General features: G+C 44.6%; 1 protein-coding gene and 1 long non-coding RNA gene across 5 annotated transcripts in view; one reads left to right on the top strand and one right to left on the bottom strand.

Annotated features, from left to right (window-relative positions):
* Nucleotides 1–21,602, top strand: part of LOC135056247 (uncharacterized) — a 91,050-nt gene extending 69,448 nt beyond the window's left edge. Inside the window, exons 2-4 of the long non-coding RNA XR_010243937.1 lie at nucleotides 7,189–7,370; nucleotides 19,257–19,313; nucleotides 21,529–21,602. This is a non-coding gene — a long non-coding RNA (uncharacterized LOC135056247). The remainder of the gene's footprint in view (nucleotides 1–7,188; nucleotides 7,371–19,256; nucleotides 19,314–21,528) is intronic.
* SDK2 (sidekick cell adhesion molecule 2) overlaps nucleotides 1–23,628 on the bottom strand; it is a 1,024,610-nt gene that overhangs the window by 599,494 nt on the left and 401,488 nt on the right. For all 4 annotated transcript variants that reach the window (XM_063961173.1, XM_063961172.1, XM_063961171.1 and 1 more), the window contains exon 2: nucleotides 7,191–7,350. In XM_063961173.1, coding sequence (XP_063817243.1) covers nucleotides 7,191–7,350 — 160 coding nt within the window. The remainder of the gene's footprint in view (nucleotides 1–7,190; nucleotides 7,351–23,628) is intronic.

Raw genomic sequence — 23,628 nt, forward strand, 5'->3', positions numbered from 1 at the left:
AGGCTTGACCATAAGCTCTGGAAATTCCTTCCCTGTGTGACTGCTCCCCAGCCTCGCAGGCTGGCATCCGTGGTCACCAGGACCCAGTCCTGAATGTGCGGCCCTCTAGAAGATGAGCACTCTGCAACCACCACAGGAGAGACACCCTTGTGCTTGGTGACAGGGTTATCCGCTGATGCATCTGAAGATGCGACCCAGACCATTTGTCCAGCAGGTCCCACTGGAAAGTTCTTGCGTGGAATCTGCCGCATGGGATTGCTTCATAGGAAGCCACCATTTTTTCCAGAACCATCTCATTGATGTACTGAGACTTGGCTCGGTTATAGGAGGTTCCCGACTAGCTCGGATAACTCCCTGAGTTTCTCCTCCGGGAGAAACACCTTTTTCTGAACTGTGTCCAGGATCATCCCTAAGAACAGAAGACGAGTCGACGGAATCAGCTGCGATTTTGGAATATTGAGAATCCAATCGTGCTGCCGCAACACTACCTGAGATAGTGCTACACCGACCTCCAACTGTTCCCTGGATCTTACCCTTATCAGGGAATCGTCCAAGTAAGGGATAACTAAAATTCCCTTCCTTTGAAGGAGTATCATCATTTCGGCCATTACCTTGGTAAAGACCCGGGGAGCCGTGGACCATCCATACGGCAGCGTCTGAAACTGATAGTGACAGTTCTGTACCATAAACCTGAGGTACCCTTGGTGAGAAGGGTAAATTGGGACATGAAGGTAAGCATCCTTGATGTACCGAGACATCATGTAGTCCTCTTCTTCCAGGTTCGCAATCACTGCTCTGAGTGACTCAATCTTGAATTTGAACCTCTGTATGTAAGTGTTCAAAGATTTTAGATTTAGAATCGGTCTCACCGAGCCGTCCGGCTTCGGTACCACAACAGTGTGGAATAATACCCCGTTCCCTCTTGCAGGAGGGGTACCTTGATTATCACCTGCTGGGAATACAGCTTGTGAATGGCTTCCAAAACTGTCTCCCTGTCAGAAGGAGACATCGGTAAAGCCGACTTTAGGAAACGGCGAGGGGGAGACGTCTCGAATTCCAATTTGTACCCCTGAGATATCACCTGAAGGATCCAGGGGTCTACTTGCGAGTGAGCCCACTGCGCGCTGAAATTCATTGAGACGGGCCCCCACCGTGCCTGATTCTGCTTGTAAAGCCCCAGCGTCATACTGAGGGCTTGGCAGAGGCGGGAGAGGGTTTCTGTTCCTGGGAACTGGCTGATTTCTGCAGCCTTTTTCCTCTACCTCTGTCACGGGGCAGAAATGAGGAACCTTTTGCCCGCTTGCCCACGAAAAGACTGCGCCTGATAATACGGCGTCTTCTCATGTTGAGAGGCGACCTGGGGTACAAACGTGGATTTCCCAGCTGTTGCCGTGGCCACCAGGTCTGAAAGACCGACCCAAATAAGTCCTCCCCTTAATAAGGCAATACTTCCAAATGCCGTTTGGAATCCGCATCACCTGACCACTGTCGTGTCCATAACCCTCTACTGGTAGAAATGGACAACGCACTTAGACTTGATGCCAGTCGGCAAATATTCCGCTGTGCATCACGCATATATAGAAATGCATCTTTTAAATGCTCTATAGGCAATAATATACTGTCCCTATCTAGGGTATCAATATTTTCAGTCAGGGAATCCGACCACGCCAACCCAGCCCTGCACATCCAGGCTGAGGCGATTGCTGGTCGCAGTATAACACCAGTATGTGTGTAAATACCTTTTAGGATGCCCTCCTGCTTTCTATCAGCAGGATCCTTAAGGGCGGCCATCTCAGGAGAGGGTAGAGCCCTTGTTCTTACAAGCGTGTGAGCGCTTTATCCACCCTAGGGGGTGTTTCCCAACGCACCCTAACCTCTGGCGGGAAAGGATATAATGCCAATAACATTTTAGAAATTATCAGTTGTTATCGGGGGAAAACCACGCATCATCACACACCTCATTTAATTTCTCAGATTCAGGAAAACTACAGGTCGTTTTTCCTCACCGAACATAATACCCCTTTTTGGTGGTACTCGTATTATCAGAAATGTGTAAAACATTTTTCATTGCCTCAATCATGTAACGTGTGGCCCTACTGGAAGTCACATTTGTCTCTTCACCGTCGACACTGGAGTCAGTATCCGTGTCGGCGTCTATATCTGCCATCTGAGGTAACGGGCGCTTTAGAGCCCCTGACGGCCTATGAGACGTCTGGACAGGCACAAGCTGAGTAGCCGGCTGTCTCATGTCAACCACTGTCTTTTATACAGAGCTGACACTGTTACGTAATTCCTTCCAACAATTCATCCACTCAGGTGTCGACCCCCTAGGGGGTGACATCACTATTACAGGCAATCTGCTCCGTCTCCACATCATTTTTCTCCTCATACATGTCGACACAAACGTACCGACATACAGCACACACACAGGGAATGCTCTGATAGAGGACAGGACCCCACTTGCCCTTTGGGGAGACAGAGGGAGAGTTTGCCAGCACACACCAGAGCGCTATATATATACAGGGATAACCTTATATAAGTGTTTTTCCCCTTATAGCTGCTGTATCTTTAATACTGCGCGTAATTAGTGCCCCCCTTCTCTTTTTTAACCCTTTCTGTAGTGTAGTGACTGCAGGGGAGAGCCAGGGAGCTTCCCTCCAACGGAGCTGTGAGGGAAAATGGCGCCAGTGTGCTGAGGAGATAGGCTCCGCCCCCTTATCGGCGGCCTTATCTCCCGTTTTTCTATGTATTCTGGCAGGGGTTAAATTCATCCATATAGCCCAGGAGCTATATGTGATGCATTTTTTGCCATCCAAGGTGTTTTTATTGCGTCTCAGGGCCCCCCCCCCCCCAGCGCCCTGCACCCTCAGTGACCGGAGTGTGAAGTGTGCTGAGAGCAATGGCGCACAGCTGCAGTGCTGTGCGCTACCTTGTTGAAGACAGGACGTCTTCTGCCGCCGATTTTCCGGACCTCTTCTGTCTTCTGGCTCTGTAAAGGGGCCGGCGGCGCGGCTCTGGGACCCATCCATGGCTGGGCCTGTGATCGTCCCTCTGGAGCTAATGTCCAGTAGCCTAAGAAGCCCAATCCACTCTGCACGCAGGTGAGTTCGCTTCTTCTCCCCTTAGTCCCTCGATGCAGTGAGCCTGTTGCCAGCAGGTCTCACTGAAAATAAAAAACCTAAAACTAAACTTTTCACTAAGCAGCTCAGGAGAGCCACCTAGTGTGCACCCTTCTCGTTCGGGCACAAAAATCTAACTGAGGCTTGGAGGAGGGTCATAGGGGGAGGAGCCAGTGCACACCAGGTAGTTCTAAAGCTTTACTTTTGTGCCCAGTCTCCTGCGGAGCCGCTATTCCCCATGGTCCTTACGGAGTCCCCAGCATCCACTTAGGACGTTAGAGAAAGGTGAAATCCATGCCATTGCAAAAAAATTTAAAAAAAAAAATCAACTATATAAGGTCAGTGAATGATGCAGAGCAACAGTGATATTCCAACACCCAACATGAAGAGCGGACGAGGTTGTGCCGTGGTCGCCCAAATTTAGTTGCAGCAGGCGAATTGTAGTCTGTATAGAAGTGAACCAAGCACCCATGTTCATCTGTGGTAGTGCTCCACCAGGTAACTGGCCATTTAATAGAGTAGCAATGTATAAATCCAGTGCACAGTCTGGAGGCGGTGAGCTTATTAGGGATTACCCCTGTACCCCTATGGGCCAGTCCGACCCTGACTTGATGTAGGAGAGTAATAGCTTTAACATTTGCTAATGGGAAAACATTTAACTTATGGCTGCTAGGTCTTTCAGTGTATACCACAGAAAATGGCTGCAGTCTCTATAATCGTAATCCATGCAACATGGCTGTGGTTTCTGTCACTGCATATCATACAAAATGACTGTGGTCTCTGTCAGTGTATATTATACAACATTATACAACTGCTGTCATTGTCAGTTTATTCCATACAACATGGGCAATGTCCATAAAAGCATGATAAATTCCTTACAATATGAGTACATTAGATATACAGAATATATTTAAAGCTGGTATCAACACTATGGTTGTTGGAGAATGTTTGTCAGGAGCTATAGCGATAAAGAAAGCAGTCATATGCCCCTTAGTATAGTGGCCAAAGTGATGTTGACATGGAGTCAGGGAAAGACACCATCAGCCAGTGGCGTCGAGAGAGGGGGTGAAAGGGTACAAATTACCCAGGCCAGGCCCAGGTCTGAAATAGGGGCCCAGTTTGGCTCAGGTCCCCCCCTTACCTGGCAGAATCAACTGCAGTTCTTCTCCCCAGCCCAGTACATGCTGCTGTGTGCTGTGCTGCAGTGTAGCCAGGGAGGTATTTAAAATAAAAAAAAAATCTGTTATTTTTTTTCTAAGGGTGCACGCCACCTGTGTTCAGGCCACGCCCCCTAAAAAGTACCTGGGCCCAACCAGGCTCTCTACTGCCCTGCCATCAGCTACATCCTGTCTTGTAATTCTACAAGACAGGATCCAGAGCGGTGCCTAAGACAGTTTTACGTTGTCATTTTTAAAACATTCACTTGTTTAGTAATGTCCACCCAGCTGGGCTGGACCTCAGTATTTAAAAGGTACAATGTCTTTTTGCAAGAATATACTGTATGTAATACTGACCTTTCTAGATGGTGCCTCAGACCTTGATAAGGCAATGTCTGCAGGCAATCATCCAGCCCAATGTACAGTATTAAGTAGAATAATCACCTCTTAGCATCAACATTCAATGTAGCAGATTTTCCTAGACTTTACCAATTACTGTACTTGCCTTGATTAAATGAAGTGGACATGCAACACACAGAAAACACAATACAATTTATATTCCAAGCAACACTGGGCACTTTTTCCAGTGGAAAGTCAATATAATTCAACTTGTCACCCAGCAATGTATGGTAAGAGAAGGGTGACAGATGTTAGCATTAATACTTGTAATTTGCTGAGGCATATGTGAGTTTTTTGAAACATGCACTTCCCCAGAGAATGCCATTACAAAGCCATTACAAATATGGGGTCAATTACAAATATAATAACGTATATATAACAATGTATGTTCAGAGAGACACACAGGGCATGCATAATATCTAACAAGCTCCTATAACAAACATTTTGCGGCTTAAAATTCTAAACATAAACTACTGTAAAATAATATATTACTGTAAAATATATTATTCTACTCATCAATGATTAATAGGAGGCAGACATTTTGTGGGTGATTAATATCACATCTTCACAAGTATACATCCAGAATGTGTCAAATGGCTCACTTTATGGGGAAGGGACCACATCATGTTGGGGGCACAGTGCTGCACTGCCATGCAGGAGAGAATTACCTCATCCCCCCCATTTCCAGATCAGTTTTTCTGGGCAGGGCCCTCAAACAGGACTGTCCTTCTATATCACATCAGTGCTGAGTGGATTATTCACCAAACTAAACCTTTGTTACTTACGTTAAAATACAGTATCCAATTATCAAAGCATATGCCTATCTAATTCCCCAATATAAACCACAGTAGCCAATCATATTTTTATAGTATATGTGTATATATATATACACATATATATATATATATACACACATGTGTGTGTGTATGTATATATATATATGTATACATACACATGGCTGGACTGCCTGTCTGGCACTTCTGGCATATGCCAGTGGGCTGGCCCGATCACACAGAGAGCCGGGAAAGCCGGGCACAGTGCAGCTTCCGGCTCTCGGTTATATATATATAATATATATAGTATATATACATAGAGAGAGCGAGAAAGAGAGCCAATCAAGCACAGCGCCACTCATGGGTCTTACAATAAATTATCACTAATAGACTAATGGTCTGCTCAATGTTTGTCAAGAAATACTTTTTTTTAAAGAACTTTTTTATGTTCTTGAAAAATGTCTTGTTGATCGAAACGTAACGTTGAGTAGACGAAGTTGTCTATGAGTGGTTAGTTCTTGGTGACCTGTGAGTGCCGCTGTGTTTGATTGGCTATATTTCTCTCTCTCTCTCTCTCTCTCTCTCTCTCTCGCTCCCTCTCTCTCTCTCTCTATATATATATATATATATATATATATATATATATATATATATACTGTATATATTAGTTTCTAATATCACTGACTAGAAGGACTAATTTACTGTAGCTAGTAATAATATTATTGTCATCATCATCAATATGTAAACATCTGTGTTTGCTATTGGAAGTTAATCACCATGGACCTGATTCAGATGTGGGGTGGAGTGCCATCTTGCGTCGCAAAGTACGGATGTTTAGTACTTTGCACATGTGCAGGACTCGTTCTGTGCGTGAACGAACGGGTCCTGTGACACAGCATGCAGGGGCGGCATCAGTCTGTCATGTCAGCCGTTTGGGGGCAGGGAGGGAACAGTGACGAGCTCCATCTGTGAAAATGAAGGCATGTTGCAGCCATATAGGAGGGATGAGGCCAGGGATCTACGTTGTTGCAAGGAGATTTCCTGGCCTCTGCGAGGGGTGGCTTGCATGGGTGCAACAAGCTGCCCGATGGTTTTGGGGAAGTTCCGATACTGTGTGCTTGGTAATGCAGCAGGAGGTGTGACAGCTCCTGCTGCATTACCATATTAGTGCTATTGCTACTGTTTCTATGTAAGCAGCACCTCCAAACGGGTTCACTACGGCTGGCCGGCGGTCGGGCTCCCGGCGACCAGCATCCCGGCGCCGGGAGCCCGACCGCCGGCTTACCGACAGCTTGGCGAGCGCAAATGAGCCCCTTGCGGGCTCGCTGCGCTCGCCACGCTACGGGCACGGTGGCGCGCTACGCGCGCCACACTATTTTATTCTCCCTCTATGGGGGTCGTGGACCCCCACGAGGGAAAATAAGTGTCGGTATGCCGGCTGTCGGGCTCCCGGCGCCGGTATACTGAGCGCCGGGAGGCCGACCGCCGGCAAACAGAAGACCACCCCCTCCAAACACATCTGAATCAAGTCCTATGTTCTAGAGGGAAAACTCCATACAGATAAGCCCTGCAACAAAATGATTACAGTACAGTTTTCAGTATGCCTAGTTTGTCTGTAAAGAATGACTCAATTATTTGCTTTGATTCAGTCTTGGTAAGCATATATTGGCTTTAGTCCTGGTACAAAATATTAGGCTAATACTGCATTATGTGATATATTGGTATACTTTATTTTCACAGACCTGTATTCCAGTGAGAATTTGGTTAGCTCTTTATGGTCGTGCAGCCATTTAAACTCGAGAGGCCAGCTCCCCTCTGCCATGCAAGTAAGGACCAGCCGATTCCCTTCTAGATGGACTTGACTCCGCACCGGTTCAGTCTTGAAGTACGGAGGGACATCATCTGAAATAAAAGATATTAAAGTATGAAATCAAGTATGAGGGAAATTCATAGATCACCAGGGAGACCGCATTGCCTTTATGAAAATCCTAATTAATAAATACAACAGAGAAGGGATTAGGAGTGAAATGCATTAATACAGCAATTCACACAAGCTCCACAAAGTCACAGAAATGGGATAAGTAGAATCAAGAGCATGGGTAGCATCACAGAACACACTTGCACATGGCCCAACTTACACTGAAACTCACCTTGTCCAACTTCATGGTATAACAGATTACACAAAGTGGGTGGAAAACAAATTGCATACAAGGAGCATGAGTGCACAATTCTCATCTCTATACGGCTAGTAGAACTTAATACATCTGCTAAATTGTAACCCTCGGCCCTGATATGATAGTTTTATTGATTTCCCTTTCACCAAGATCTTCAGCCTAGTGCAGGCTTAGGCTATCTGTGTCAGAATGCAGATTAAGAGATATATTATTTCGGTGGTCAATACTGACAAATAGGGACGTTTCCAAAAGTGATCATGTTTGATGTTAGCCACTAGGTGGCAGCATTTTGTTGTCTGTACACCAATTCCTTTAGAAGATTAAGTAATGTGGCAGCACCTTTTCATGTTAATTAATTTTAATGAACTAACTCAAGATTTACCTCCATAATTTAAAGAAATCCCTGTGATAAGATAGTAGTAGCCAAAGAAATGTATCTTGTTTTTGTTTTGATATTGCAAACATCGGGCCTTATTCATGTCGCGAACACAATTTGCCCTAGAATGCACCAGTGCGCACGCACAGGTCCCATCTTACGTGTGCGTGCCCGGCCAATGCAATTGGCAGGCAGAGGCATTCATAGGGTGGCAACACGGCATTGCAGGTGCGGGATGTTTCAAACGGGGGTGGTGTGGCGACGTTTTCGGGGCAGCTGCGTGACGTCACACTCAGCCGCTCCGCAGGAAAAGATGGCAGCGGTGCATCTGCCTGCACAACCGGCTGCAAAGGCAGGGGGTCATCCACAATTAAATTGCGGTCGCAGCAGCTGGGACGATCAGCATGCCGGGCGGCCTTGAACTACACTGGGCGGCCCCCAGCATGCGATAGAAAGGATTGCACATTCTGCTTTTTAGAAGTATCTGCAATCCAAAAAAACAAAACCATAATGGGTTAAATGTAATAGCCTGCTGTCCCACCCGCGGGCAGCAGTGTCCCGCGGTGGGGGGGGTCAGTTGGGAGGCTCCTGCACTCGCTGCAGAGCAGGGTGAATAGACACTGTGCGCATGCGCACACAGCGTCTATTCACAGAGACAGAGGTACTGGGGTCATGCCAGCAGCTCACTGAGTGCTGACCATGCCCCCATAGTAACGAGACCGGGGGCCGTGGCTCGCGATTGTCGCATTGCCGCGAGGCCACGCCCACTTTATGTGAAACCACGCTCATTTTACGTAGCCACCCCCCCTTTTCAGCGGTGGGCGCGGCTCAGCCGCGCATGATGTCCCGCTTGCTAATCCTTGAAAGTTGGGAGGTATGCAATAATAGTGTCGACAAGCAGTATGGGGACCGCAAAACAGAGACAACCTAATGGGGTTCATTCTGACCCGTTCACTCGCTGTGTTTTAACGCAGCAGAGCGAACGGGTCTCTGCTGTGCATGCGCCGGTGCCGTAGTGCGCCGGCCCATGCCAGATGGCCGAAGGCCACAGCGGGTTTGCAATCGCCTCTGCCTCAGGCTCCAATGTATTATTATTATTATTAATAATAATAATAATAATAATAATAATATACTTGGTGAGTCACATTATTATGACCACCAGGTAATAGCCAGGGTAACTGCTGTGTGCAGAACAGACAGCAGGTAGCCGGGCCGGGAGTGACTCAATAAGATGCTGGTAGCAGTGGCGGAAATAGCGAGCGGTGGGCCCAGGTGCAACAAAATGCTTTGGCTCCCCCCTCTCATCCGCTCCAAGTCCACACCCTCACCCCCAACTCCAAATTAGGGATTCTTTGCATGCTCCCATATAATAAATATATATATATATATATATATATAATGCACAAATATTGGAAAGCTGCTCAATCAGATGTAATATCAGTCAGGTGCTAAAAGGGAGGGGTAATTCTGTGTAAGAAAAAACAATTTGTGTTCCCTAATGCACACTGAGTGAGTAATAATACTACATATATATTATGTATATATATTGATATATTATTAAAAAAAACGGATTGCTGACCAAACAGGTGTATATGTATAAATATATATATATATATATATATATATATATACATACAATATTCAGCGGCACACAGGGAAGCAAAGTACAGAAGTACAGTATGACATAACAGGGTAGAGATACACATGCAGATGGGATCCGTTCAGGTTTAGGATGTGGCTGTGTCCTAGATTTAGAATGTGGAGAGGGTGGTGATTATTTGGATGCAATGGGGGCACAGTGTTTGGATGCAATGGGGGCACAGTGCTGGAGAGGATCTGGTGAGGGTGACCTGCTCAGGGCCAGGGAAATGGATACCTAGCAACAGTGCCGTAACTAGACATTTTAGCGCTGTGTGCAAGAAACTGCATCAGCGCCCCTCCCCCCGTCATGTAAAATAGGGGCAGTGCACGCCGTAGGTGCGCACAAAAAATATAGGGGCGTGACTTCATGGGGAAGCGGTGTTGCCACAAAATAAATCCAATTCATATTACGGTGCACAGTAGTCTCCATTATTCAATTATGCCGCACAGTAGCACCACTACACCAGGTAGAGCCCCTTTTACACATTACGGAGGACAGATTCCCCTTTTTACACATTACGGCAGACAGAGTTCACCTTTTACACATTACGGCAGACAGCATCCCCTTTTTTACACATTACGGCAGACAGTCCCCCTTTTTTACACATTACGGCAGACAGTCCCCCTTTTTACACATTACGGCAGACAGCGCCCCCTTTTTACACATTACGGCAGACAGCGTCCCCTTTTTACACATTACGGTAGACTGAATCCCCTTTCTACACATTACGGCAGACAGCGTCTCCTTTTTACACATTACGGCAGACAGTGTCCACTTTTTTACAGATTACGGCAGACAGCATCCCCTTTTTACACATTACGGCAGACAGAGTCCCCTTTTTACACATTACGGCAGACAGCGTCCCCTTTTTTACACATTACGGCAGAGAGCGTCCCCTTTTTTACACATTACAGCAGACAGCGTCCCCTTTTTACACATTACGGCAGACAGAATAGACAGATAGATAGACAGACAGACAGAAAGAACAGATGATACTGTCTCCGCTGGCTCAGGCAGTCAGGCTCCTCGGTGCAGCTTCTGGCAGATCCCGGGCAGGGGAGAAGGAGGAGGAGGAGGGAGCCGCAGCAGCACAATATAATTGGTGGAGGCATCGCTGCAGCTGTCCCTCTCCTTCCACATAGGTTGGCCGCCGCTGGCGCTGTGATGAGGGAAGCGCATCCCAGAATTCACAGCGTCAGCGGCCAGTCTATGTGGAAGGAGATGCAAACATGCAAACAGTTCACAAACTGCACTGTTTCAGAAATACTGCCACCCTTGGCCCGAAAGCCTATAGTCACCCCTTTTTGCAACTCGGATAAATCGCCCCTTTTACCCATGACAGCAATGAGTGATATGTGTGCAGACGGCCTATCACACACCTTATATATCCACCAAGCCAGCGCATGACACATGACGTACTTCATGGGCTATACGCTGCCGTCGTCAAATATAGGAGGTGGTCATAATAGTGTGACTCTGCCATTTATATACTGTACTATGTGTGTGTGTGTGTGTGTGTGTGTGTGTGTGTGTGTGTGTGTGTGTGTGTGTGTGTGTGTGTGTGTGTGTGAGCGTGCACTGGCATTTCTATAATGGATGCAGTGTGTGCGGTGCACACGTGCCCCTGAGTCCAGAGGGTGCCCCACTGCACATGCTGCACCCATTTTTAAAATACTCACCCCTCCTGAGTCCAGCGCTGGCATCCGGCGCGCTGTGAAAACACAGTGAAAATGGCTCAGCAGCCATTTTGACAGAGTTTTGCGCATGCGCAGTAGAGAAATCTCAGGGAAAATGATCGCTGCGCCATTTTCCCGGAGATCTGCGCATGCGCAGTAGAGTCTGAGCCCTCTAGTGCTCAGTCTCTACAGCGATCCGGGCAGAGAGGAGGGGGTCCGAATGGAGGAGGCTGAACACGGGCCTCCTCCTCACTTAAAGCGTGTGTGTGTGTGTGTGTGTGTGTGTGTGTGTGTGTGTGTGTGTGTTTGAGATACAGCATACTAATGCCTGGAACATCCATGGAACTAGACGCTCAATTTTTTAAAATCATTTTACACATTATTTTTCTTTTATAAATGTGGGGAATAGGGCACTAGAAAAAAAAAGAGAATGGATGGGGTACAGGAGGACATAGAGATAACAACAAAAACAGTATACTGTACAAAAACATTATGCTCTACAAACTGGTTGGGTATGCGTGATAGTCACCATACTGATGCCGGAATCCCAACTTGCAGATGCCGGCGGTGGGGAAAGGGGAGCAGAACGAAGCCCCTCGCTGGGCTTGCCATGCTGCGGGCTCGCCACAGGTTATATTATGGGTGTCGTGGACAAATACGAGTGGGAATGGTCCCTGTTAGTCGGCATGCTGACTGTCGGGATCCCGATGTCGGTATTGTGACCGGCGGTCTGGTAACTGCCTCCCCTCACAACAGCTACAGTCAAAGGGTCCCCCCTCAATAAGACTAACAGGGGAGGAAGACGGGGCCTACAAACAGGGTGAGAGTTAGGAGTTCCATCTCCTTCAGTAGCTTGTAAGTGCCAGGGATACTATATCATAATTGTGGATGCGGAAGAGGTGGAATATGGTGCTTCTAGGGGTTTCCATTTCAATGTTATAATGAACCTCGGAGATCACTTTGGCATTGGAGTGAGGGATAAGTGATTTCTAGAAGCTCAATTTTAAAGGGCAATGGAATTTGCTGGTGTTCTGTTAGTAAATGTTAATAACAATGTCAATGAGTCTAATGGGCCCTACACACTAAACGATATGAACGTTCTCGTTCATTAATGAACGAGAACTCGTTCATATTGTTCAATGTGTAGGCACCGATGATGAACGATGCGCGGCCCCACGCCGGGATCCCAACCACAGGTATTACATACCGGGGCCCTATAGAGGGAAGAAAAAACATGGTGGACTGATTGAGAGGGGGAAAAAAACAAGTTTACAAAAGGTAGAAAGAGGTATTTATATCCACATTCCAGAATGAGAAGATACAGCAGTGTGTCCTTGCCCCCTGCTCTTAGTGCTATGGTCTCATCTGTTAAACAGCACATAATCCTGCACCCAATCTAAACTCCCATCAACAAGATAAGAAGTCAGATGCACATCTCAAACGGAGTTTATTTCTGATTTTATATCCCATAATTTACACCTCATCAGGGGAGATTCTCTGCTTGATATCATAAATGGTTTGATTTTCCACCCTCTCTCACAGACAGGATGCAGGATTACCATTTAAAATAATTTTCTGCCCATTTCTGCCCAGCATGCCCTAATCCTCTGTAACCAGTACAGCAGAGCCTTGCATAGATAGCTAGACATAGCAGCGGTCTAGGAGAGAGGTGTTTTAAGCAATTATTGTACATTTTTCATCTTGTCCTATGCAGCTCATTCACAGCTGGACTACACAAGCATTGTATTGTGTTGTGCAGCCAGAATCACAGTGAGACGAGATTCAAAGTGAGCTATTAACATAACACCCACACTACATTGAAACATTTTTGTTAATCATACAGTCTTATGAGAACACTTGCAGGAGACGCACTGTTTGAGGAATTCGTGTCATACAGTATATAAGCATGCCTTGTTGCTAATAGCAATTGTTATTTAAGGGATGACTACATACAGTAAGTATTTATTTAAAGTTTAGATGTTGTGGGACAGATTTATCAAAGGGAGAAAAGATATATGTATATTAAACATTTTAATAACTGTTTAGTTTTATTTATTTATTACAGTTTATTTATTAGTGGAACCGAAAGCCAAATCTGAGCCTTTAGTTCAACTGCAAGAGCTCTGCCAGCGGAGAATGGAGGTAGATGGGCAGAGCAGCCTTTACATCGGGTGGTCTTCAGGTTGCCGGCGGCCGGGCTCCCGACGACCACCATACCGGCGCCGGAATCCCGACCGCCGGCATACCGACAGCTTTTCTCCCTCTTGGGGGTCCACGGCCCCCCTGGAGGGAGAACAGATAGCGTGGCGCGTGTAGCGCACCACCGTGCCCGCAAGGGGCTCATTTGCGCTCGCCCAGCTGTCGGTATGCCGGCGGTCGGGATTCCGGCACCGGTATGCTGGCCGCTGGGAGCCAGACCGCCGGCATCACATACTACACCCTTTACATCATGACATATCCGCTCACACACAACCATCCCTCCTGAATTTCCCCAGAGAAGGCACCTTCCCTGAACTCCATTCCTACTAAAAGGTAGGTGGCACGTGCCCACACCTCAGTCCCTCTATGCTTAAGGTATGTACACACAGTGCGATTCTGGCTAATGGGCGATATTGACTAGAAACTGCCCGGAGGCATTTACCTCTGATCTAGTCAGTATCGCCCCTGCCTGCACACACTATATTTCCTTGCGATGGCGATCCCGTGGGACAGCGCATTGGCATCACAAGTGCATACACATGGTGCAATTTGTGCTAACTCTCCTTACGATTTTGACTGTATAGCCACGCACCTTTACAATCTGCAGCACAGCAGGACTTACAGTAGTTCCCATACAACTACAAGTCTAACTCTTACTGTCACTGAGAATCTGAGAACGGTTGTTTAGTGGCTGTCCAAAAGTTAGAGTTATTTATTGAAACTGGAAGTAGACTTATCCATAAATGACAAGTGATATATTATTGGAATATTAGTAGTATCAGAGACTACTTTTGGACTTATTGTATATACAGGTTGTTTTTGTTTCTTTTTAGTCTGAAATAATTACAGTATTTATGTTATAATGTTTATTGTAATTGACTGTCTACATAGAGATGCGCAGTCATTTTTTTTTGGGGGGAGGGGGATTTTATGTGTATATCCATATGATTGTATTTACATAAAAAGATATATATAAGTCCAACACAAACCCGGCACTCCTAAAACCTCTCAATGAATTTCTGTGGTGCCATCCAAGTGATGATTAGTCACAATGCAATATGTAGGATGAACGGCGGCACTCATCAGACTTGGTTCAAAGGTGAAGAAAATCCATTTATTGGTGCCGTGAAGCCAATAAATGGATTTTCTTCACCTTTGAACCAAGTCTGATGAGTGCCGCCGTTCATCCTACATATTATATATATATCAAAGACAATGTCCCGGCACTCCAATGACTGTAAATTGTAATTGCTGTGGTGCCTTCCCGGTGATGTATAATCACTGATATAGGGTACAGAGGAGGCGGCACTCAAACAGACTCAGGTAATGTGCAAGTAGTGAGATGTTTAATCAGACCATAGGGCCGACATGTTTCGAGGTGGATCCCCCGTCCTCAGGGCCTCTATTGCTGTTTGGCCCTGAGGACGGGGAATCCACCCCGAAACATGTCGGCCCTATGGTCTGATTAAACATCTCACTACGTGCACATTACCTGAGTCTGTTTGAGTGCCGCCTCCTCCGTACCCTATATATATATATATATATATATATATATTGTTATTAAAGTAGAAAAACATAACACAAGTTTATATTATTATTATTATTATTATTATTATTATTATCATTATTATTACTACTACTACCATAAGAGGGTAATTAACAGTGGTGCACCAATTAAAAGGGATACACACCCCAACTCCCTTCTAGTACAGCTGCCATCGCTGAGCCTGCCATGATGCAAATTTCTGGCCTGTGCAGCACTGGGCTGATCATGGGGTCTCAGACATGGCCCAGGCTGGCCGTGACCTATAAGAAGTAGTAAGATGTTATAGGTCATGCAGCCACACACTGTAGCGCTCGAGCACAGTGTAGAAGCAGTCAGTGACGGAGTCACTAAGGCTGCTGCTGCAGTGTGAGGGTGCCATGGTGAGCTGAGGGCAAGGAAGGGAATGGATTATTGGGTCACTATGGAGCTCTTCATTCAACCTTTTCTTCTGTGACAGACAGGTAAGGTCACTCTGTTGGCTGAAGGGGCAATGAATCAATGTATGTTTTATTTTTTTCTTGTGGGAACAATTAATTATTTTTTTTCTGTAGGGGCAATGAATTAGTGTGTGAGATTTGTTTCTTCTGCGTTGCTAGGAGACAATGTGTGTTTTTTCTTGTGGGATCCAAAGTGTGTTTTTTTCCTGTGGGGGGCAATGTCTGTGTGTTGTATTTCCTGTGGGGACCAATGTGTGTGTTTTTTATTCCTGTGGTGAACAACTTGTTGTTTTATTTTTTTCCTGTGGGGGTCAATGTTTGTGTTTTTTTCCTATGCGGACAAATGTGTGTTTTGACTGCTCACCATTTCTCTTCTGCTGAATAATTTAATTACAAACTAGGAAATATCTTTTTTGGTTAATAAAACAATTAATTATGAATATAACTGGATTGGGGGGTGGCACATGGTGTTAGTAGGCCGAGAGCTGGCCCTGGGTAAACACTTTTGCCCTATCTGAAGAGAGATTGGAAGGTATGTCCCTACTCACCAAAGTGAAGAGCCTGGTGCCTCCGGCACATGGCACTTCCATAAAGCCGTTTAGTGGAGTACAGTAAAACCTATCTGGTGCTTCCGAGTTACATGAATCTGGGAATGTTTAAAATGTTAGTAGATATGCTTAGTGATGTAATTTGTCTAATCAAGAAGGTAAGGCAGTATGTATCAGGTGTTAAGTACATCACCACTCCCTTGACCACTCAGGAGATGATGCTAACTGCATAATCACATATCTTTGCCCAACTTGCAACTAGGAGAGACGCTCTCTTGGGAGTCTTAGAGGTATCCTTCTAAATCAGGAGTCACTAACAGTGCATTTAACACCTTACAACTACTCATTTTATTGAAGTGTGGTCTCTGCCTTAGGGGTATAGTTAATTAACTACTTTGCAGGAAATGATTGTACATTTTCACATGTTCACTTTCATCATATGCTGTATATATATGAAAACATATGACGGGACAGTCCATGCAATAAAGGGCTACCCAGAGATGAGTTTGTTCAGTACAAGGAAAATACTTTAAAGTATATCTGTGGGAACTGCGCATGTGCCACTTTGCACATGTGCAGCAGAGGCGGAACTACCGCCAGTGCAACCAGTGTGTTGCACTGGGGCCCGCCTCTGTCCAGGGGCCCAAAGCAGCCGCTGTGTGCTGCGGGCAACCGCTGCCCCAGAGAGGAGAGGAGCGCACTGCAGCGGTACGGGGGAGAAGGAGGAGGAGGGAGGTGGAGGAGGGAGCCGCAGCAGCGCTTTGTTACTGGTTGAGGCGCTGCCGCTGCTGCCCCTCTGCTTCACTATAGTCTGTCTTCCGAGAACAGCCTATAGTGAAGCAGAGGGGCAGCAGCAGCAGCGCCTCAACCAATAACACAGCGATGCTGCGGCTCCCTCCTCCACCTCCCTCCTCCTCCTTCTCTCCTGCCCGGGAATCGTCAGAAGCTGCACTGAGGAGCCTGAGCCAGCGGAGAGGGTAAGTATAATTCTTTCTTTCTTTCTTTCTTTCTTTCTTTCTTTCTTTCTTTCTTTCTTTCTTTCTTTCTGTCTTTCTTTCTGTCTTTCTTGGGACTGTCTGCCGCAATGTGTAAAAAGGGGGAATCTGCCTGCCGCAATGTGTAAAAAGGGGGAATCTGCCTGCCGCAATGTGTAAAACTGGGGAATCTGCCTGCCGCAATGTGTAAAAATGGGGAATCTGCCTGCCGCAATGTGTAAAAAGTGGGAATCTGCCTGCCGCAATGTGTAAAAAGGGGGAATCTGCCTGCCGCAATGTGTAAAAATGGGGAATCTGCCTGCCGCAATGTGTAAAAAGGGGGACGCTGTCTGCCGTAATGTGTAACAAGGGCACGCTGTCTGCCGTAATGTGTAAAAAGGGGACGCTGTCTGCCGCTATGTTTAACAAGGGCACGCTATCTGCCGTTATGTGTAAAAAGTGTACGCTGTCTGCCGCTATGTGTAACAAGGGCACGCAGTCTGCCGTTATGTGTAAAAAGGAGACGCTGTCTGCCGTTATGTGTAAAAAGTGCACGCTGTCTGCCGTAATGTGTGAAAAGGGTGACGTTGTCTGCCGTAATGTGTAAAAAGGGGACGCTGTCTGCCGTAATGTGTAAAAAGAGGAATATGTCCGCCGTAAGGTGTAAAAGGGTCTCTACCTGGTGTAGTGGTGCTACTGTGCGGCATAATTTGAATAATGGAGACTACTGTGCACCGTTTTATGAATTGGTATTATTTTGTGGCCACACCCACGAAGCCACGCCACTATGTATTTTTGTGCGCGCCTACGGCGCACACTGCCCCTGTTTTGCATGCAGGGGTGGGGCTCCGATGCCGTTTCTTGCACACAGTGCTAAAATGTCTAGTTACGGCACTGTTGCTAGGTATCCATTTCTCTGGCCCTGAGCAGGTTCCCCTCACCAGATCCTCTCCAGGGGTGAGGGGGTGGACTTGGATGGGATGGGATAGGGGGGGCAAAGCATTTTGTCGCACCTGGGCCCACCGCTCGCTAGTTCCGCCACTGATGTGCAGATTGAGTGAACAATACTCACCTACGGTGACGTCTGACTGTGGGGAGGGACCAAGGAAACGCTAAAGAGAAAGCTGTTTGTTTAACTCAACTTCACAGCCACAAAAAGACAAATACTGTACCACCATCAAGATACGGCGTATGTTTATAATTAGAAATGAGAGAAGCGAGAATGCCCTGCCAGAACAGCAGCAGTGAACAAAAAACTTATGGGGACTGCAAGAACTAAACGGATGAGCGAAAAGGCAGAAAATCAGTTATTTCTTTGCACTTTTCTTAGGTATATAGTAAAAAAAAAAACTCCACATTCCCAACCTTGGTCCTCAAGGCACACTAATAGTCCAGGTTATAGTGATATCCATGCTTGAGCACGACCCACAATTGCGTGCATCGTTATCATGCCCACACATGGCACTTTTTAACCGATGTGTCGTTCCGAGCTGTCGGTAATGCCCTCATCGTTTCAAATATCGTGCCGTGTATGGGCACCTTTGGTGTGCCTTGCGTACCAAGGTTAGGAATGCTTAAAATACACCCTAGGTCAGTGATGCGGAACCTTTGGCACTCCAGCTGTTGTTGAACTACACATCCCAGCATGCCCTGCTACAGTTTTAGCATGGCCAAATAGCAAAACTATAGCAGGGCATGCTGGGATGTGTAGTTCAACAACAGCTGGAGTGTGAAAGGTTCCCCATCACTGCCCTAGGTCCTAAAGGAGTTCAGAATCTGTGTGGTATTGTAACATCTCTACTGCCACTTGATCCACTTTGTCTCACAATGCTAAAATATTAAACATATTGTAATTATTACAGACTGCATCATGAAAAAAATATTTGTGTTTCAAAACCACAGCTAATTTGTGACATTGACAGTAAAAATATAATTTCTATATTATCTTCATTGCATATGTTTAATCATGTAAGATTTGTTCCCTAATATGGATACCACCGACAATCCTACTTTCCTCTTTTGTACCAAAATGACCCCATTTTGGGGGGGGGGGGGGGGGAAGATTTTGTTATTTTAATTTATTCTAAAATACGTTTTTAATGTTCAATATTTTATAAATTTGCTAAGGCAAAAAAATAATGATCTGCTTGCAACCCTGAACAAAAAACTGTATCATCAGACTACACAATCAAAATAAAAAATTGCAGCCATAACTTTTTTTTTTTTTAACAATCAGAATGTGAAGATTGCTCTCCACTGTGCAAGACGAGGCTGATTTATGACAGTACTTTGGGTAAGTTTTAAATAAGCCTTGACCTAAGAATATCACATACTGTTAAATTTTAAATGTATCTCTGTAGTGCCATCTACCGCATTGTTTGTGCGGACAATACCATGATTTCACCAGGCTGTGTAAAGTCATTGACAAAATCTACATTGATACAAAACCATTTCAGCACCCAACCTTACACAGGCTGTGTGATTCATACTCAGATGATATGTATATTTGATGAGCTCAGGCTGGCCCTGGAGCAGATCTCAGCCGAACAAACTCCAAATTGTCAACTTAAACATTTTAAATGTTTGATGTGCACACTCTGCATTCGGGGAAACCAATCACCCACGGCTTATACATCCAGGGCCCCACCAGGACTTATTAATCAGAGGAAAGATATTTCACAGAAGCTGGGAAGCTGGATTGTTCAGAGGACAATTCACGTTATTGCAGAATTTTAAAACAAAAACTTGCAGGGTGTTTTAACCCTATTACACACAGTAAGGCAATAACATATAACGCAGCTCTGTACAGGGAATGTTAAAACAAATATCGGTCCCTGGCCTATTCTAGCTTATGTTATATGTTCTCTATGCGATCTAATCTGCCAGAAGACTTTTAGACTTTGCCCAAGTTGCTAGCCCTATATTGTAAAAAAAAAACCCTGAAGCTGTTTCTTCAGTAATTCCTATATATGTCCAACTTTCTCGATTTTGGCCAGACAGTTCCAATAGAAGATCTTGAAAGGCAGAATGTGGGCATTATTATTTTGTCTCATTATTATGTTTCCATGTTTGGATTTAGTTCTTTATATATTGTACATACTACTATTATAAATTGTCAAAATAAATGTAACTTATATATTGTATAGTTAGTAGTTCCATAAACTGTAGTATTGTGATATTCAGGTGAATAGGTTTCTTTTCACTGTAATAAAAAAATAAAGCAATATCTGAGTTGTCAAAAAATAAAAAATAAAAAACATTATTTTATGAGAAAACAAAATTAGAAGGGAAAATAATTATATATATATATATATATATATATATATATATATATATATATATATATATATATAGTAGATGTAGTGCCCAGCACTCCTGGTCCTATAGTGCATAAATGCCTGGGTGCCCTCCACAGCAGTGAGTATACTATGAACAATCAAGAAAAGAATGGCGTCACTGCAGGTCTTAAGGTGGTAAATCTTCAATCAGAATAATGTAGAAACCTCATAAAAAACCAACATAGTGACTACAAACACCTTGACAAAGGGGCTACGGGCCCCGAAACGTTGTTTTTTTGTGATGTTTCTACATTATTCTGATTGAAGATTTACCACCTTAAGACCTGGAGTGACGCCATTCTTTTCTTGATTTTATATATATATATATATATATATATATATATATAGTGAATCCCACACCCTCACCCAAAATACACACTAGCTGGGGTGTCTAATCAGAGTCCGACCCAAAGATTGGCAGACCCATAATACGGTACAGGGTATCCTGAAGGGGGGAATGATAGCACTCTCCAGACTTCTAAACCATATAGAAAAAAGGATTTATTCCAAAAGAAAAAGTAGATCCCTGTTCCCACCCCTTGTTGTGACTGTATCTATATGTTGCCACATTGTCTCTGCCGTTCACCTTTAGAAAGGTCCCAGATGGGGACCGAAACATCAGTATTCTGTTATAACGGTATATGAAACTACTTTTTATTTTGGAATAAATCCTATTTTCTATATGGTTTAGAAGTCTGGAGAGTGCTATCATACCCCCTGTGGTATACTCTGTACTGTATTTAGATAGATAGATAGATAGATAGATAGATAGATAGATAGATAGATAGATAGATAGATAGATAGAATATAGCACACATAGTTTTTGCAGCAGAGAGAGCACACAGGGATCGGGAAAACCGCTTTATCGCAACAGAATGATTTAGGGAATGCCTAGTAAAGCTTTTGTTTAGATAAAAAATTCCACCAGACAGGACGCACCTCTTATCTGAAATATGGCACCTTACACTTTAATCAGCATTAAGTCGCAAACAAAAGCCACCTTAACCACTGCTCCATGCTCATTGGTCACTATCTCTCATCTCCCCCGATGTGTCACCGCTGTCTGCCGCACACTCGCCTTTAGATTGTAAGCTTTAACGTAGACCCTCTTCTCTCATGTGCTTTTCCTTCCTTCACATGTACCATCATCTCCTCCCTACTGCTAACAAGAGCACCAAACCCTTGAGTTTGGCCGTCCTGCTGTTCATTTGGGTATTATGACTGCTGCTGCTGTAAAAGTGACAATAAACCTTGTCAATGTTCTGCAATGTTTTGTACTGTAAGTCTCTTTTTTATTATTCTATGGGGTCAATCCAATTAGCTGCGATGATCTTGCGGGTGCGTGTCATCGCGGCAGTGAATGCACTTTACGGCAGCCCGAATTCGCACAAAAGTTCTTGCCACCCCATAGAAGTCCAAGCAATTTTGAGCTAATTCAAGCAGAATCCACGCTAAGAAGGGTGCAACATCAGGTTGCCGTTGCTGCCATTTAAACGCCACAGCAATGGCACTTTGCACCCATCGCAGCTAATTGGATTGACCCCTAAATGTTACATTATACCACAATTGAACATAAAAATATTTTTATTTGTACACACTTTTGTTTAAAGTATTTATACAGCATCAGAATACTCTTGTTTTATTGTCTTTAAAGTGCGATGTACTGTATTACCTGCTTGGGCGTTTTATAAATAAACATGTTTTTATGTTATGCCCATAAAGCACAGTAAATACAAGTTTTGTTGCTTGGATGCACAAGTGAAACTTCATCTGATTTCCAGAAATGCTAAGGAAACTAAGATAGGTTAACCAGATGAAGTCCTCTAAACAAAGGCAATATGTATTTACAGTACAGAGAGTATATGTTGTTGCTTTAAACTGCAATCATTTTAATATATATCCCATAACATGCATTCAAATAGGCATTTATATGCATACCATGCCATCATAAAAAATAACCTGTGAATTATAACTGATTATTAATTGGCCCATAGTTACCTACTTAGGGGCAGTACAGATGGTATAATGGTGTGTATTACTGCCTCACAGTTTGATTCCCACCATGATTCTGTGTAGAGTTTAATATATTCTCCTACTGCTTGTGTGGGTTTCCTTTGGGTGCTCCGGTTTCCTCCCATAAATCAAAAATATACTGGTAGGTTAATTGTCTCCTCTGACTGGATACGCCTCGTTGCCCGTGCCAAGCAATCACAGATTGGTTTTGGGTCCCGTGGGACCTGGGTAATAGGAGATTCCCTCTTACCATCAGCAACTGCCTGTTACTGACTACACCCACTGCAAAGTGGTTGGGTATTTTGCTGCCACCACCAGCTCCTACCACCGTCACTTTTTCTGCTGTGTATGCGTAGACACACTGTTGCCACACCTCCTGACTGGCACCAATTGACTCCCACTGGTCACTGACCTGGACCAGGCTTTATATGGTAGCTGACAGAGGGCGGAGCTTGGAGACACTGGGCTCAGCCCAGAGCAGGTGAAGAATGGTACTGCATGTGTTGCATGCCTGCTGGTCGCAAGATGAAGTCAGTCATCTTGAAGGCAAGATGTTTATTGCTCAAATAGTCTTAGAAAAGACTCCTCCCCTTTAGCAAAGGGGGACAGCATACAAGATGTTAAGATGTTATATCAGTTTAGTACTTTTTGATTCCACAGAAAGTATATTAATCAGACCAGCTATCTTCTAACACATACAGAAATACAGATTCCATTCTAAAAGAGGCAACCCAATTTCCTTCCTCCACTCATACAGTATATCTGTAACAAATGTACAAGAAAACACTGATTCAAATCTAGTTGACACCTTACATAGAGAAATGCAGAAGTCTTTCTTTAACACATTTCAAGAGGATATCGCCTAGAGTGCATTGACAACAAAACGTAGTGTTATCCTTCTAGGAGGTTAATTAGCATATGACTTCTTACTGTATGTGAGAATGTCCCATGAACTGTTTCCAAATGTCAATGCATTTTAAAACCAAAATACCTTATACATTTCTCATAAGTGCTTTGTCTATGCATTTTAAATGTGCAATTCTACAACCATACATAGAGCATTACATATAAAACATGTTAAAACACATTATTAAACATACAATTACAGTACATGACGCCTAACAGCCATTTGTCCAAATTATAATGGCAAACGCACCATGAGTTTATCATGTGGGACGGGTCTCCAGTCACAGCTCTCACTATTGTGTGAATAAGTGTGTTTAGTGCAGACTAGTGGACAAAGTGGTTCTTGGGTGT

The sequence above is a fragment of the Pseudophryne corroboree genome, chromosome 3 (assembly GCF_028390025.1).
Source record: "Pseudophryne corroboree isolate aPseCor3 chromosome 3, aPseCor3.hap2, whole genome shotgun sequence".
In the NCBI taxonomy this organism is placed as follows: Eukaryota; Metazoa; Chordata; class Amphibia; order Anura; family Myobatrachidae; genus Pseudophryne; species Pseudophryne corroboree.